At 43.0% G+C, this 19152-nt stretch overlaps 1 protein-coding gene across 1 annotated transcript in view; it reads left to right on the forward strand.

Moving 5' to 3' along the window:
* The window catches only part of LOC124613575 (protein piccolo-like), a 208379-nt gene that overhangs the window by 86979 nt on the left and 102248 nt on the right, over positions 1–19152 (forward strand). The window contains exon 2 of the mRNA XM_047142289.1: positions 12741–12816. Coding sequence (XP_046998245.1) covers positions 12771–12816 — 46 coding nt within the window. The 5' untranslated portion in view covers positions 12741–12770. The remainder of the gene's footprint in view (positions 1–12740; positions 12817–19152) is intronic.

Here is a 19152-nt window from a genome sequence, read left to right on the forward strand (position 1 = left end):
GCGTTAAATTGGGTGAAAACGCGACGACAAGCTTCAGAAGGCTTTTGGAGAGGAGGTTATGTCAAGAGCTCAAGCTTTTCGTTGGCATAAAATGTTTAGTGAAGGCAGAACGAATGTTGAAGATGAAGACCACAGTGGACGACCATCAACCTCACGGACAGAGGTCAACTTGGCCAGGGTGCGTGAACTCGTACGATCTGATCGAAGATTATCTGTGAAAATGATTGCAGAAGAACTGAACATCAATCATGAAACGGTTCGCCTAATAGTAACTGAAGATCTTGGTATGAGAAAGATTTGTGCAAAAATGGCCCCCAAAAATCTCAGACCACAACAGCGAGTAACACGGAAAAATGTGGCAGCCGATCTGTTAGAGCAAACGGAAATGAATCCAGATTTTTTGAGCCTTGTTATCACTGGTGATGAAAGTTTGTTTTTCAGTACGACCCAGAGACAAAAAGCCAAAGTTCGCAATGGTGTTTAAAGAGATCACCCAGACCAAAAAAAGCTCACATGTTAAAGTCAAAAGTGAAATGCATGCTTGTATGCTTCTTTGATTCCAAGGGAATTGTTTATAAAGAGTGGGTGTGTCCTGGACAAACAGTTAACCGATATTACTACAAAGAAATTTTAGAAAGACTTCGTAAAAGAGTTCTTCGTGTCCGTGCCAACATTGCTGATAATTGGATTCTGCATCACGATAATGCACCATCCCATACTGCTCTGTCAGTACAGCAATTTTTAACCTCAAAACGAATTTCAGTACTACCACAGCCACCTTGTTCACCAGATATCGTTCTGTGCCACTTTTTTCTATTTCCAAGTGTCAAAACGACGGTCAAGGGACACCATTTTCAAACAACACAAGATGTCCAAAAAGCTGTGACTAGGGTCTTCGAGGATATTACAGAAGATGAGTTCCAGAAATGTAGCTATAAATGGCAGAAGCGCTGGAAAAGTGTGTGCAGTCAGAAGGGAACTACTTTGAAGGAGACAACACTAAAATTGACTAAAACGGTAAGCAAATTTTTTTTACATAAGTCTCATTACTTTATTGTCGCACCTCGTAAATGCGGTATGAGAAGTTCCAGTGTTTTCTGCCGATGTAGGATCAGGTGATTTAACTGGCCAGTCTAAGTACGATATGGAGCCTGACTATTCGCAAATCAAGGAACGTATCCATACAGCCCAGTGACACACAGATGTTGACATCTTGGAAGACAGGAGTGTTCACAGTACACTCATCATGAAGGTGAAGACGAAAGGGCATCTCTCTGTCACTGAGAATGTTAAAACAGATGTCCTGTTTGATGTCCATAGCAAATTGAATGAGTGGGACCAAGTCATGGAACGAAAAACTCCTCCAAACATCACAGAACCACCTCCAGCCTCAACTACACGCTTCATACACTGCAGGTTGAAACCTCAATCGATACCTCGCATCCTTGGAAATACAATTACATAAGCACACTAAGGGGACCACATTCTTGCCACGAAAGCACCTGTGTGTGGTATCGCTTCTCCTTACTCCACTGCTTTCACTACATATGATGGCATTCACCAAACCCAAACTATTCCATCGGATTGCCACAGGGTGATCCGTCACTCCAAATCTCTCGTTTCTAGTCATTCACTGTCCAGTGGCGTCGTTCTTAACACCACCTCAAACGTCGCTCAGTACTGACTGCGGAAATGTGTGAGTTATGGAGAGCTCCTCCGTTACCGCTACGGTCGCAGCTTCGAATCCTGCCTCGGGCATGGATGTGTGTGATGGTTTAGGTTTAAGTAGTTCTAAGCCTAGTGGACTGATGACCTAAGATGTTTAGTCCCATAGTGCTTTGAGCCATTTGAACCATTTGAGTCACTGGACAGAGCACGGCAAGGAAATGGTTTTGTCACTTTGAGGAGGATCGTTTTTGCATTAGTGACTCCATGTTCAGGAACACCTACGGGGTGACGTGATCATTTAAACCCTTTAATCCACGATGATCCACGTTAGTGTTCTCTAGAACTGGCAAATGTAATGAACTGCTATCATTCCACCATCTCACGACCTTTACATTCAATGGGAAATATTCAAAAATCGAGTGTATGGGTACTGTATGCTCCAACCCAAGATCACAATCATCGGGTGGTCATACGTACATCTCGTCATCAATTTGCTCGTGAATAACATCGACAGTTCCTATCCTGCATCTTTACTGATCACGAGAAATGTGCATCTCTGCTTGCTCGTCATCAATTGGCTCGTGAACAACACCGACCGTTCCCATCCTGCATCGTTACTGATGACGAGCACTAGTGTCCTTATGCTACTTAGTTCTCCGTTAGTACTGGTGTTTGTAAGTGTTTTATTGTACTTGCCTCGGAGGTAATCTTCTAAGCCCAAGGACATCATCTGATTTGTCCGTCCGTTAAGCTTGTTAAGACCGCCTGTCCTGCGCCTCATGAGCTACCTACAGCTGGCAGAGCGGAATGAGCACAGCCTTGCAGTATCCGTTAGGAGCGCTGCGTACGCCGTAGAAAGACGGCAACGCGGAACACACGCAGCGTTCCGGTCGGGCCTCCACTGACGTCGTTATGCAGCCACGGCTCAGTTAAGCCACTCGACTCACAACCTGCGTTATGTCACCACACGGCGCAGCGAGCGGAAAGGAAAGGAAAGGAAAGGAGTAACGACCGTGCGGAACCTGCCCTGTCTTGTAGCCGCGTCCTGTGTGCAGAGGAGAAACTACTCTCTCTACTTAACCATAACACTGGTTAGTGTATCGTGATCACCTATTTAACTCAGCCTTCCGTTACTCACCGTGTAATACCACCTGCTGCGTTGATATCGAGTGGAACGATTTGCTGTTGCACCGTGTCTCGTGGGTGATCAACACAGCTGAGACCTGGTGAGTTTCAGGACCACTTAGGGCGATGAAATTACAACTTCGCTTTTTCAAACCAATCCGTTACTGGAAAAAAGCTATGGTTAAGACAGTTGGCATTTTTAAATGTGAAAAATATGTAAACTTTTATTGGATGATACTGGAGTTAGTCGAGATAAACATTCTGTGAGAAATGGTGATTCACCAGCGAGTGCAAAAGGTTCATGTCCTCTCACTGAATAATCATCACCTTTAGCTTACATTGGGGTCGTCATCCTGGGTTCATTCACAGCCTGTACCGCTTGACTCGTCACGAACATCATTTCACAGCTGCCAAGCTTTCAGTTGCCATGCTGACAACGGCACTGGGTAAGGCAGGCCTTTCTGTATTCGCCTGAGCTGTGAAACTACACTACCTGACAAAGAAAGTGAAGCACCGAGAAGACATGGTCTCATGTCAACGTAACTTCGTACACTTGCACACCATGGGGGGTGTTGTAAATGATTAGAGTTGCAATTCTCGGTACGGGCTGTGAAGGTGCTTCTCCCGTGAATTTATGCATCTGTAGTGGAGCTTTTACATGGATTTTCTTGCCAGAGAAAAATTTAATTGGTGCACACCGGGGTAATTTGATCGCACCTCTTCTGCAAACTCTGTGTAACGCATGTACAAGGCAAGAGATGTAAGTCATACTGATTGCTCGACTGATTTGTACCCCAAGCAAACTGGGAAAATAATTTGTAAAATTTTAAAACTTCAGTAAGAAATCGAAAACTTTCCTCCCTTAACGGACGAACATCCCCCTCCCCCACCCCTTAATCCAATTTTTTTACTGGTTTCTACATCATACGTGGCTGTGAGCAGTGCGTTGGCACAACAAATAAGCAACTAACCCGTATAAATAATTGTTAACTACAACAGAGGGCGATTCGGCAGCACCTGCGACGACAAGATGACTACGCCAGACGCCGGCGTGATATGAATCAGCAAGCAGCCACCATGAGGGTGGCCCTCCGCCTAAGTCCTCTTTCCGGGACTTAGTGTCTTCCTACTGGTGGGCTGCCTCCAGGCTGACTACAGCAACAGTCAGATTAGTGCCCTGGAAGTCAGCAGATCGAGTCTGGGGCAATACAGCCACTCGCCCTTACGCGCTGGTGCGGTCGCCCTGGCACCACACAACTTCGCTTCAGGGGATAGTTGCCCGTCTGGGGGCTTGTCATCCCCTGCAATAACGTGTTTCGGGAATCCTCTGAACCGCTGGTACCTGCCGCGAACAGCTACGATCTGCCTAATTCGGGCGTATACTGCTGAGTAGGCTATTTGGACATCAGCACTCTCGGGATCAGACGTGACGGACGTCTACCGGCCCACCAGCTGGTCACTGCAGCGGACCACAAGCCATCTACACTAATGGTCGAAGGGGGCGTGGCAGCTGCACTGCAGCGAATATAGTAGAAAATACAAATAAAATGTATGACTTTCTGATGTTTCCCTGACGAGAAGAACACAGCAGGTCCCTTGACCCGATTCCCCAGAAACTCTGCTCGGTGGCAGAGGAGTCGAAATAAGTGAATACGTATCTCGGCTTATCCATAGATACTCTACCATCTCTAAGCAAACGATGGTCAAAGTTTTCGTTGTAATTTAGAAACATTTTACAGAGCGATTGTTTCGATCACTGTGGCCAACCTCAGTCTCTCGCTTTGGCACCCCATATTCAAAACCTGACTATTGTTTTTATTTATTTTATTTTATTTCGTCATTTATCTACCCACGTCAAATATTCAAATGTGTGTGAATTTCTAAGGGACCAAACTGCTGCGGTCATGGGACCTTAGACTTACACACTACTTAAACTAACTTAAACAATCTTATGCTAAGAACAACACACACACACACACCCATGCCCGAGGGAGGACTCGAACCTCCGGCGGGAGAGGCCGAGCAATCCGTGACATGGCGCCTCAAACCGCACGGCCACTCCACACGGCTACCCACGTCCATAGAAGCTTACTACACGAATGTTTATTATCAAGTGAGGGGATGCAAGGACGTTAATTAATTGTAAAATTACCATGTAATACATTTATTATATCTTGTATGTGTATTTGGTATTTTCACGGATTACGTCTTTTTAAATTCTCATAATTTTATATTTTATTCTTATATCAATTCTTATATTACATCTTATATTTTATTTTTTTGTTCATTCTTCTGGAAGGCAGCAGCCAGCATTAATGAGAAGGCCACGGGTCTACCAATACAGCCTTATCGGCAGTCCAGAGTCAGCATTCAGCACTCCATCACGGAATCGGACATCGCGGTCCAAGTGATGGGATAACAAGAACAATGATCTGGCAGGAATTGAGAACTCCTGAAACTACATGTGGATCCAACACTCAGGTCGCGGTCGCCATCGTATTCAAGCAGGGCTAACGATGGGGCATGCCTACATCGCCAGCGGGCGCAAATCGCCGCACCCCGGTGTCATCGACTTCCGTTTCGCTCTTACGCAGTGTTCTTGGCGGCCGCGAGTCCGCTGATGGATTCAACAGTCTTTTTCCTGGATTACGTAGACACCAGTCGTCACAGAGGAAACGGAAACGACTCGTATCCTGAGTAATAAACGGAATAATCTTGAATACTGTTTTATTGCGTGGAAAGACGACACACAAGTCCTCGGTCTGCATCCTGACAAAACGGTAGGAGTTTCCAGCCCCCACAGAGCGACCGATATACTGCACAGAAGGTGCTCTTCATCCTGGGCCACTTCAAAGTATTGTCTAACAGCGGCATTTTTTTCATCGCTAACAATTATTCTTGGGGGGTCCCTCCTGTAATTAATGAATAAGAAAAAACCGATCTCTTTTGAATTCGTTGTACCATTTGTAAAATTTTGGTTCAGACGGGGCTTCTTCGTCAAATGCATTTATAAGTCGATCTAGACTCTGTTAAGGCGTTAATGACGACTTAAAAACGTAAAAAGTAATAGCACAGAAATGTTCTCTAGTCAAATTCATTCTTCGTACTACAAAAAATCATTAAATGAAGATTATTAATAAACTGTTAGAGCAAAGTGAAGAAACTACTCGGCAATCAACTTGCAAAACAATAGAAAGCATATGTTAAATGTAGACATACGGTCTACTAAAGCTTCAGTTTGGTAGTTTTGCTTCAGTACATAAATGACGTAATAAATGGTAGGATTACCTGTGGTATTGGTATTATTGGTAAGAAAAGAAGCGTAGTTCTATCCGTGAAAGGGAAACTGGGAGCAGATGACCTCTCTTTGTTTCTTGTTTGTCTGTCTTGCTTATTATTAGACCTGCACATCGTTCATTGTTAGTCCACTGTGTATTTTATATCCATACAAAATATAAATTGCATTTTATAAATAATAAAAATTAGTTTATCGTGTACTGCGGCGCATTTATACACCAAAGCAATTACTTTTGATGCAAGCACAGTTTACATGCACAAATATTAAAAAATCTGTAAACTTATTGTTATTACTTTATATTCAATAGAACGTTCACCCTGTTGCTTCTGATAAGTGTGAAAGTTGTTTACGAATAACAGAAACATGTTTCATATAAGCTGGATCCAGAATTGATGTGATGTTTGAAATATTTTTGTTTTGCGCTTCTTTCTCAAAATTAACTTTTTTCAGGAAAATGCATTTTCTAGCATTATATGATAAACCTGTGTTGTTTTTTATTTTTACTACGACATCCCTCTGCTTCGAATAAAACCTACAGTGAACACTGACGATTTCAATTTTGCTATATGTAATGTTTATTTTTAAGTAACAAGACAGGAGGACAACTACGTAGAACAAAAACGTTTCGTAGGTTACATGGTGCTTTATATACCCTCACTCAGATTCTGGGCAGTTCACTGGTTAAGACACTGATCGAATAAGAAAACAAAGCGATCGAAATGAAGTAATGCCTGATAGGTATGCAGCTCTCTTAACGTACAGGTAATACAGTAAGGATCTTAACTGACCAATACTACTAGGGAAACTGCCATCGTCTACGCTTACTTAGGATAGTGTATGGTAGCCTGCAGTTGTTTTACAATTCTAGACAAATATGAACAAATATAAATGTTAGGATCTTGGCTTTGAATCTTGGATTTCTAAAATTGTTCAGTGTTTTTGTATGTTTATCCGTTGTTTGACTGGTTGGTTTGGGGGGGGGGGGGGGGGGGAGGACACCAAACGGCGAGGTCATCAGTGCCATCGTATCAGGGAAGGGTGGTGAAGAAAGTCGGCCGTGCCATTTCAAAGGAAACATCCCGGCATTTGCCTGAAGCGATTTAGGGAAATCACAGAAAATCTAAATCAGTATGGCTGGACTCGGAGTTCAATCGTCGTCTTCCCGAATTCGAGTCCAGTGTCCCAACCACTGCTCCATCTCGCTCGATATTTTTATTCGTCGTATCTCTGGTAAGAGTAAACACACAAGTTTGCCATTGTTATTTGAGATAACAAGCAGCGTACGTTGAATTAGATATGCAGCCTCCTGCAGTGGTAACTGGTGTGTATTTGTACCACGAATGAACGACTATCTCCATCTCCAGCGTTTTACGCAGAAGAGGAAGAGGAGGAACAAAGGAGAGGAAAGTGGCCATGTTTACGCAGAGGCTTCTGCCGGCTCGCGTGTTGTTGTAGGAGGTCAGGCCATTGTTCTGGAGTCTTCCGGGAGGCGCTTTCCCAGCGGGGGTCCGCTGGCCTGTGGCAGGTACGCCCCTATCCGAGGCGACGGCCCGTGCGGCGAAAGTGGATGCGTCTTCCGCTGTACGCCTCTACTCGGCTTTGCGCGGGGAACTCCGACCACCCACCCACGGTATCTCGTTCCACCCCACCTCCCTCATTTTGATATGCATCACGCTACTGCGCTAATGCGCACAAAATACACCACATTACCTACAAGTTATGCTACTGTGGAAAGACGAAATACATTCGCACCAAAAACGTGAAGCATCCAGGAGGGGAGGAGCAAACGAAAGGAAACGCCACGAGATGACAGGGTATGTGATGTTATTTCGGTGATTACAAAATCGAGTCAAATTTAGAAAGAAATTGGCAGCATGAGCCAACTTATTTTCAATGACAGAGAAAAAATCGTAAGACCAAAGGGTAATTAATGTAGAGTATTGAAAATTCGGAAATGCACTAGTCTAAGTAACACATTCGAGTGATTAACATAACATATTTGAGTGATCAACACTGCAAGATCACAGGTTAATACAAGTGCGAGATAAGCCATGTGAAATGCTAGTACATTAATAACCGGTGTAACCGCCAGAATGTTGGATACAAACATGCAGAAGTGCATGCATAGTGCATGCAGGTGCCGGATGCCAGTTTGTGGGATGGAGTTCCATGCCTGTTGCACTTGGTCGGCCAATACGGGGACAAAATGCTGTTTTACGGATGACGCTGGAGCTGTCATCCGATGATGTCGCTTATGTACTCGATTGGTGACAGATTTGACAACATGTCAACCCTCTGTAGAGCATGTTGGGTTAGCGGTATGTAGGCGAGCGTTATCCAGTTGGAAAACACCCCCTGGACTGCTGTTTATGAACGGCAGCACAACAGGTCTAATCACCAGAATGACATACGAATTTGCTGTCAGGGTGTGTGGCATAACCATGAGAGTGCTCCCGCTGTCATCCAAAATCACACCCCAATTCATAACTCCAGGTAGTGTCCAGTGTGTCTAGCACACAAACAGGTTGGATGCAATCCTCAACCGGTCACTAGCACCGGGGCATAATCAGCTTTCATCACAAAACGCAACATACCTCCACCCTGTCGTCCAACAAGCTATCGCTCGACACCGCTGAAGTGGCAAATCACTTTGGTTTGGGTTCAGTGCAATGCACACTGCACGGGCCTGGTCCAGGCCTGTCCTTGAAGTAACAGATTTGTAACAGTTGGTTGTGTCACTGTGGTGGCAATTGCTGCTCAAATTACTGTTGCAGATGCAGTACTATGCGTCAGACCCATACGCCGAACACGATGATCTTGCCTCTCGGCGGTACCACGTGGCTGACTGTAGTCTGGTCTTCTTGCGACTGTACTTTTTCGTGACCACGGCTGCCAGCAATCATGTTCAGTGGCTACATTTCTGCCAAGTCTTTTTGTATTATCGCAGAAAGAGCACGCATCTTCTCGTAACCCTATTACATGACCTCGTCCAAATTCATTGAGGTGTTGATAACGGCGTCTTTGCCGCTTCAAAGGCACTCTTGACTAACATCAAATCACCAAGTCCAATCTCGAAGGTAACTAATGCTAACGCCCGTTGCAGCGTGTATTTAAAATAAACCTGATTTGCATCCTCATAGTGTCGCTACTAGAGCCACTCTCATGCGACTGACCGGAAATCTGAATAGTCATCAACCTTCAGATGTAGAAACACGCCTACCAACTTTCGTTTATGTGACACAACTCCTTTCTGGTGTTGCGGTTTTTTTCCTTCTGTGTATATGACATTTCACTCCCTACGGCCTGGAATCATGCACTGATTCGATTGGGAAGGATGTCATAAAGCCGTTGTATCCTCTCCTGAGGCAGGCTGTCCATAATTGTAACTGGTGCTTGATATCCTGGATAATGGCACTATGACTGAGTTGCTGTCCAAGCTGGTCCCACGCAAGTTCTGTCGGGGACAGATGTACGAATCTTACTTTCGACAGGAGTAACTCATCATCACGTAGACAGTGCCATACGTGGAGGAGTGTTGTGTCGAAAAATGGCACCATGATACTGTCGCATGAAATTTAACACAAGATGGTGCAGGATATCCATAACGCATACCGTCAGAGTTCCCTTAATCACTGCCAGCCTTACCAAGAAGTCATATCCGATGACATGTTATTCCTCGACGTCAGGAGTAACACCGCTGTGCCTCTCCACAACATTGGAAGAATTGGAGCTCAGGGCCGGCCGCCGTGACCTAGCGGTTATAGGTGCTTCAGTACGGAACCGCGGTGCTGCTACGGTCGCAGGTTCGAATCCTGCCTCGGCCATGGATGTGTGTGATGTTCTTAGGTTAGTTAGGTTTAAGTAGTTCTAAGTCTAGGGGACTGGTTACCTCAGATGTTAAGTCCCATAGCGCTTGGAGCCATTTGATTTGAACTGGACCTTAGTCCAGGCCGCCGCCATACCCGTCACTGATGGTCATCCGGGGTAGTGCAAAACCGCAGTTCATCGCTGACCACAATCGGAAGCCATTCATTAGCATTCCATGCACCAAACCACGGCAGAACTCTAGACGCAGCCGCTTGTGTTGAGATGTTAACAGCCTACGCATGGTATGGTGGTTCCCTTGTCTGGCTACTCTAGTCTCCGAACAGCGGTGCACCATAACAAAATATGTTGCAGTGAATCCACTACTTGTTCTCGGATAACAGGCGTAGATGCGAGGATGTTACGACGTGCTTGGTAAACAAAACGGCGATCCTGCCTAATACTAATCAGACGTGTTCAGCTGCAACGTTGAACACGAGTATACCTGACCTCACTTTCTCACGCAGTCCATCATCAGACCACTGCACACTGGAATGACCCACAAATCTGGTTATTGCAGGATTCGACTAACTGGTGAAATTCTGTCAGGTGTTGATAACGTTATCGCAGACGAATAGGCATCATCTCTGAGTTCTGCACAGCGATACTGTTCATGCTCCTTACATACCCTACCAGTCCTGGTAACAACAATAAACATGAATAACACTAATGCGCTCTGATAGCAATTTAATCTTTCACAGAGAATTGCAATTCTGATCATTTACGTAACTGCCGTTGATATGTGCATGTCCGTAATTTCTTTGAAATTCGATCTTCTGGGTGCTTCACGCTTTTTGTCAGGTGGGTCTATCCGAGAAAAACATAGAAACTTTTCTGCCTGACACAGAGACGGCACTAAAACCAAGATAATTTTCTTTTTGGTGTGTTGGTAGAACTTGCGCAATATCAACGTGATATGCGTAATAATGTTAATTTAAGCAGCTTTTTAAGATAGTGGTGCAGTTTGTGGACAAACTCGAATGCTATGACGTAAAATTCCATCTGTGGAACAATTTTTCACCAACTGAAACCACAGAATTCGATATTAGATTCGATGTTGTTCTTGTTATATATAAATAATGTTCCACCATATGTCCAAGAGGAAGAACTAGTTCTTTTTCCTGATAAAACAAATATTATAACGAATAATAATGGAGTGGCTTCAAAATATGACAACGTAAATAATATGTTCTTGAAAATTAATAACTTTTTCTCTGAGAATGTGCTGTCACTGAATACAGAATATATAAAATACAGCTACACCAAGCTTGACTACACCACTAGAAATAAAGCAAGTGCCTACGTTGCTCAGTGGAACAGAATATTCTATATTCATACGTAAAAAGCTGAACTAGACGTCACACATTCTGCACCATTTTAAAATTTAACCTCTGCAGCTTTTGTGTTATATTACGTAAAGTATCAGATTTTGATGATGAAAATGTCAAAAACTTAACTTACTTTTCCTATATTCATTCTCTAATGACCTATGGCATCATATTCTGAGATAACTCGTCACTAATGATATAAGTACTCCTTGCGGCGAAATGTGTGATAATAATAACATGTGGAACCTTTTGAAGTCAGCTCTTTAAACAGATTGGCGTACTAACAACTGCGTCTCCTTACGGTTGCTGCTTTATGAAATTTTGTTGTCAACAATCAATCAGTCCAGTTCGAAAACCACGATAGCATCCCTAAATATAATGTTAGAAGGAGAAATCATCACGAAATTGCATCTGCTTGGGAACATCTCCTATTATGCAGAAAAAATGCGTGTATGATTATGTAAAAAGTGGAGTGAGAGACTGAACTTAGTTAAGTGTATATCACTGTGTGCAAGGAAGAAAAAAAAGAAAAAAAACCGTAAGTTAAGAATCATGTAAATAGTTAACACGATGCAAATTTTTCGCTGAGGAAGTGTGCTATAACTGTAAAACTGAGTCGAAATGCCGCAAATATGATTTGTGGGTCATGAAAAAAGCTAAATGACTAATCCATTCCTTCGTGCTTTTAAACATCTGGACAGCGCTACTGCGTATGCCGCCACAGATGCACTAGCGCCAGAGACGCTGATCGGCGGCAAAGAGCATACATAAATTGAATCTTTGACTGTGCGGTCGATCCAACCTGGGGTAATGCTCGTATTCCCGCAAACGTGACTTCATTTTGATGTCACGTGCAATATCAACGACAGCATGATCAGTTATCGACTTTCAGTAGCATCCGATACGGGCCTCTCACAAGATTTCATGCGCGCGTACCGCATATTTACATAAACACACAATTTTTGTAATGATTTTTGATTTACTATAATTATTCTACATGCTGGGCTATCAGTGTATCATCAGCTGCGCTATAGCGACGTCTTTGCGAGTTTCTCAAAGGGAAATCTGAATATCACTAATTGCCTAGTCTTAAACTGCTATTCCTGTTAGTTAAATTCTTCACCAAACGAATGTCAACTGCTTCTTACACAACCGAGTCCCAAACAGCTGAAGTCTATGCTAGATTTCGACATTGTCATACCGCACATAATGACCGGTGTCGAGACAGTACTCTGTAAGGGTGTAGGAACGGTGTTCCATGTATCTTTCCCGAACTTTACTGGGTATTGTGATACCTTTCTGATTCTCATGTTGTTTAATTTTCCTCGATGCCAGAACAAATAGTCCCTCTGCGGCAAACATTGTAGATTCGATGAGCAGTGACAATGAAATAGTGTTTTGAATGAAATGATGTAATTAATACACCAGAGATAATTAAAGTATTTCGTTTGTTTCAGCATGATACAGTAACTGTACCACTTGCGGCCATGGGCCCCGCTACGTTCATTGTCCTGCTGGCTGCTCTCTTGATAGGTAAGTACACAGTCCGTTAGTTCCTGTTGCAAATGATTCTTTGCCGCAGTCAGTAAAAGAAACTCATGACATGCTATTATATGATGCAGCTGTTCAGAATTCCCTGTGTCGGTGAAAAATCATATAGTAAAGCATCATGAGCGAGAAAAGGTCTATAACAAGATCTAAGTTTTTGTACACATTCTGTTTGGTAGACAAGACATTTAAATGCTTGTAATATGTTGCGCTCGAGCATGGCTTTGTGTCTCAACCTGGGGGACCAAATTTCGGCAGACAGCGGAGTAAATATCCGGGCGGTGCGCCAGACGGCAGCTCACAACAGCACTAAAATCACCAAAACTCAATGTATTTTTACTCTGTAATCTTGTGAGACCCACACAAGCGTCATATAACTAGATTTGTCTCATACAGACTTGCTTTTCTGGCGCAAAAAAACCTCACTCTCATTTAAATAAAATAATTATTCAAGTTTATACCTGTATTTCGTTGATTAATGCAGTTGAAATCGTCTCTTCAGATCCTGGTCAGTGTTCGTCTAGTGAAAAGAGATTACAAATATCTTCAATGAAGAAGACGAGGGTCAACACCATGATGCAATTTACTTTTGACAGAAGAGACACAGGATGGTTTTTATTTTATTTTTCATTGCAGTACGAACGTTGCCATATAGATTATCGCAAATAACTGTGTAATTCCTGAATATGATTTGATGCGTATTCCCAACATACTATTGGTTATAACAGCAGCCACACAATCAGAAAAAAATGATTTGCTGCAGTGCAAATAATGTTAATTTTATTTTGTCTATTGACTACCCGTTTGGCACCAAATACCTTCATCAGGCCACCCTCCCATAAAAGAAATCACTGAACGTAGTTAAAACATAATGTAGGAAAAGATGCAATCTTTTCATTATATTTAATTACTTATATCCTTACATTCCGTATTTTATGCGATTTTTGTTTTTAGACGTCCATTATATTGCATTTCTTTTTCAAGAAATAAAAAAAGATCCTTTCTACGTAGGGGGCACTCATATTACTTCTGGCCGCAGTTTGCTTCTGTTTAAAACATAGCACTGACCTTTCCTTTTGGTATGACACATATACCTGGATAAACGAACTTGACGACTGCGCGCCATGGTTAAGGCACTCACTACATTTTAAGCCTGTACTCTATACCACGCGTTAGCTACCATAGAGCAAAGTGCAAATGTTCCCTGAAAAATATTTTAGGTATGTACTGCGATGTTTTTTATGTAGGATGGCCTGATGGTGGTACTTGGTACAGAAACCGGTAGTCTTTAGACAAAATTAAAGTGCGATGTAGTCACTTATTTATGCTATTAGGTGATCGAAATCGGTAGTTAATAAAGATTTATTTATCAGCAACTCTTAGTGGTTCTGAAACTCGACCTTTTTTAAAATACCTACGAGCTGTGGGTCATCAGCTGCACAAAATACAGGGGATAGGCAAAATAATGTGAACACCTGTACTTACTTGGGAATGGTTTATTAATGAGGGGTTGGATCCCCATTTGCCCTTAAAACAGCTGCGCTTCTTCTTGGAATACTGACATACAATGGCTGTATAGTCTCCATTGGAATGTTATGACGCTCTTCAATCAGAACCTCTTCTAACTCCTGTAGTGACCAGAGAGGCTCAAATCTGCTCCGGAGTCTGCGCTGCAATACCGCCCACAAGGGTTCGCTAATGTTCAAGTCCGGGGACTGTGCTGTCCAGGGAGGACGCTGCAGTTCAGATGCATGCTCCTCATACCACGATTGTATTGTCCTGGCTGCGTGAATGGGTGCATTATCGTCCTGAAATATGACATCATTGATGGGAACAACATTTGAATCACGGGATGCCCCTGATCACTTAAAATGTTCACACAATCGTTGGCTGTAATACGGACTTCAAATGGTTCAAATGGCTCTGAGCACTATGGGACTAAACATCTGTGGTGATCAGTCCCCTAGAACTTAGAACTACTTAAACCTAACTAACCTAAGGACATCACACACATCCACGCCCGAGGCAGGATTCGAACCTGCGACCGTAGCAGTCGCGCGGTTCCGGACTGAGAGCCTAGAACCGCTAGACCACCGCGGCCGGCTAATACGGACTTTGAGAGTAATGACGGGACCAGCAGAATACCATGATATGGCTGCCCACATCACCATATTTCCACCTCCATGCTTAACCGTTAAAATCAAGCAATCAGCATTGCAGGCTTCTTTCGGCATTCTCCAGACGTAACTCTGCCCCGATTTTAGAAATAACGAAAACGTTGACTCGTCGGACCATATGACGTGTTTACATTGATCAGCCGTCCAAGATTTATGCTCCTGACACCTTATTTTACGCTCCTTTGCGTTGGTTGTCATCACTAATGGTTTTGGAATAGGAGTTCGTCTATGAATATTCGCTTTATGGAGTTCTCGGCGGACAGTTGTCGTTAGGATCGAGATCTCGAAGATGGCTATTGAGCTCTGCAGTCACTTTAGCCGCTGTAGCTTTGTGCTGTTTTGACACAATTCGTGCAAGCATACGACAGTCTCTGTCATTTAGTTTTGATTTGCGCCCATTATTACGTTTACACGATGATGTCTTACCATATTTTGTGTAGGCTGTCATGGCTGTTTAACAATTGCTCTCGAAACATTAAGTTTGCTGTCTTGGTTACTGATTCTCCATCTAATCGGGTCCCCACAATTTGCCCTCTTTGGAATTCTGTTATGTCATTCATTGCACGTCGACCTCGGCCTCTGAATGGAAATACAAAGTGTGCACTACTCATAAACAGCCTGCACCGATGCCTTGTCCGGGCTGAACACACAGTCGCAGCGCGACACTTGCCTTACCTGCGTTGTTGACTGTCAAACATAACCATCCCATTACTAGCACCGTTACATTATTTTGCCTCTCCCCTGTATGTTGCTACCTTACTGTTGGAGATTTCTACGCCATAACTCATACACCCGTAAACATACCTTGCCCCGTCGACGAAGCCAATCTATAACGCTGATCTAAATGTGATAATATTATTAAGTGTTATGACATATAACTAAAGAAATATTATTTGCACTGATTACGGCTGCCGAAGCGTGCGATATCATTATATCCTGAGTTCTCTTTTATAAACTGACAGTCACAACGACAATATTTCTACGAATTTTTCTTCATAGACCTTCATTATGCCAACGATTTCTGCTGCACACAAAAAAGCAATGCTGCAAAAATATGCCTTCAGAATACAAATATTTAAGACTACTGAAATCTAACAGAGACTCACATCCGTCACCGTGATCGGTTAATCACCTATTACAGAGACTTCAGGATTGAATCCTGGTATTGGAAGAATTTTTCATTGGCGTACTCTGGTCGGAGTACATACTGCATAGTACCACTCACGCAGGTAGCTAGGTATTGATTGGTGCAGATAGTATTATCGGATGAGCCTCCACGAAATTGTTGAGCCGGCCGGAGTGGCCAGGCGCTACAGTCTGGAACCGCGTGACCGCTACGGTCGCAGGTTCGAATCCTGCCTCGGGCATAGATGTGTGTGATGTCCTTAGGTTAGTTAGGTTTAAGTAGTTCTAAGTTCTAGGGGACTGATGACCTCAGAAGCTAAGTCCCATAGTGCTCAGAGCCATTTGGACTAGTTTTTTGAAATTGTTGATGGTGCTCCCTTCGATTGCAGTGTCAGTGCTTTCGAGTTACCCTAGCCCTCCTACTGCTTCCATAATTGCAACGCAATAGGAGAATTTATCACCCCAACATATTGTGCGTCTCATTTATGACCCTACATCAACAACTTAAATATCGGTTTGTGCAGTACTGCACCGTACCAGTCACAGTTCGTAGAGATTTAGCTAATGTGGAGATCGTACAGATGTAATTAGAATCGTGATAATAATGCATCAGTTTTTTACACAATCCGAGCAGTGTAGTAGATGAATGTTAGGATCATGGTACCTAGTGTAGCGGCAGGCGCGAAAAATTTGGGGAGGGGGCATAGTTTGATATTTCAGCGACATACATATGGATTTTAGATTGATTACTTACTGGTAAATCATCTGTAAGTCGTAGGGCTATTTCTAAATAGCACAGAAAGGGAGTAAACCCTGGACCCGTTAGCCATTCATCATGCAATTCAGAGTCGAAAAGGAGAATTGTTCGTGTTAAAGTCACAAGACTACAGTGGAGTCACCACAAGAACTCAGCTGGTGAAGGGAGCCATATCTTTAGAAGGAAGTTAGATAACACAACAGTGAAATCTCAGCACTGGTCTGTGTCGATTGCGTAAGCTGCTCAGGACCAGAATAATTGATAAAAGTGGGAAATGAAACACAAATTAAAACTGTGCGTTGGACCGCGACTGTAAGACAGGTCTTCACCTGTCGTGAACGTATAATGAGAACAAACACACAAATAGTAATCTCTATGATTTTCTATACAAGCCCAAACCTTGGTGGAAATTATTCCATATCAAAGCACTATAAATTAGACCTTACGAAACGCTCCGTTAGTTATGAATATATATCGTCGATTAGCGACTAGTTAATGTAAAATTTGAATGTAATGACAACTTTTTAATTGCCTACTGCAATAGCCGATGTTGGAAAACTCGCGTGTTGCAACTCACGTTTTAATATCTGGAAATACTGTTGGCATGTGTGAGCGAAAAGGTCTGCAGCACATCAAGGGGGAAAACAGAACTCCCATCGAAAACAGTTCCAGTAAAATTCCTCCACGGACGGGGAGGGGGCAGCAGAATATGTCAATAGAACACCAAACGATTGAGTCTCAGTACTGTAGGCAGCGCAATCTGTGAAACCACGTGTTTGATAAAAGCGCCTGGTACGCGCGGTTTGCGTCGCGCACCTCCTGTTTTCGACGTGCCGTGGTACGGGCGTTGTCGTCACTCACACAGACTCAAAGGTATTCATAATGTGTTTTAGGCCTAGTCCTGAACAGAAATTTTAATTTCTCGAATAGTGTCAGTGGAGTTTACATTCCGCTGGAGACTGACCAAAGCGTAACAGTGACTAAAGACATTTGATTCGTGCTTGAGAAGAGTGCAACTGAAATTTACATCCCCCTATATTATGTAGTTTTGCTAAATCACTTGAGACGAATGTTGGGATTGTTCCTTAACTAAAGCCACTGTCAATTTCCGTGGTCATCCTGCACTACCAGCTCCTTTCTTAAGACGCTTGGTGCTCGAAGAACGAGAAATTATAAATTTCATTGCCTTCTTAATACCTTTTGGAGGACTGATAGCGTCGATTATACCAGTGCACATTGGGATGTTGCTGTACCTCAGGACTATTTTTTTGATTTCAATTCTTACAGTGTCAATGTTGGATAACAAGCTACTTTCGTAAGTCGTTGCTATAAGGGGCTGGATGAGTTTTCCCAAAATTCATACATGTATGTTTAGTTTTATGTTCACACTTTCGTAGTTTTCCCCTTTTCGAAAAACCACTCATGCCCTTGAGCGAATAAGACATACTGATACTATCCAAAGGGGAATGACATCTTTGTAGCAGATTCAGATCTGTCTTTTCCACTTGTCGGTTTTGGACATTCGTAACCATCTCCACCCGCGGTTGTAGCTGTGGGATCTTTACCACGTTCGGTTAACGGAAGACAGACTCACGCACACACACACACACACACACACACACACACACACACACACACACACACACACACAGGCACACAGAGATAGTTAGTTATTTAGTTAGTTACATGTTCCATAGATGATCTGAATGTTTCTTTTTATCGAGATGGTGTAGTCAGCTTATAGGATATGTACACCTGATTAGTGTGAACATTAATGAACTTAGTTCTACTCGTGCAACTACACTTAAAAACAGTTTCTTTTACTCTCTAGCACACACACACGCACACAGAGATAGTTAGTTATTTAGTTAGTTACATGTTCCATAGATGATCTGAATGTTTCTTTTTATCGAGATGGTGTAGTCAGCTTATAGGATATGTACACCTGATTAGTGTGAACATTAATGAACTTAGTTCTACTCGTGCAACTACACTTAAAAACAGTTTCTTTTACTCTCTAGCACGTTTTAAATAGAAATTCGTCAGTAGAATAACCACTCCCTGGTTATTTGAAATGTTTATTGCCGGAAATCGGACGAGTAAAAGAAAACGATGGTGAATACATCCAGATACGTAGGCGGCTAATGAACTCAACTGTGTGCCTGAACCGACGTATGCATTTCTTCCTATGCTTTTGTGGAGTCACCTGTATTAACGACTTTATTGGAACGATAAAAAGTCAAAATAAATGTCATGTGACTA

Source organism: Schistocerca americana, chromosome 4 (genome assembly GCF_021461395.2).
Source record: "Schistocerca americana isolate TAMUIC-IGC-003095 chromosome 4, iqSchAmer2.1, whole genome shotgun sequence".
Classification (NCBI taxonomy): domain Eukaryota; kingdom Metazoa; phylum Arthropoda; class Insecta; order Orthoptera; family Acrididae; genus Schistocerca; species Schistocerca americana.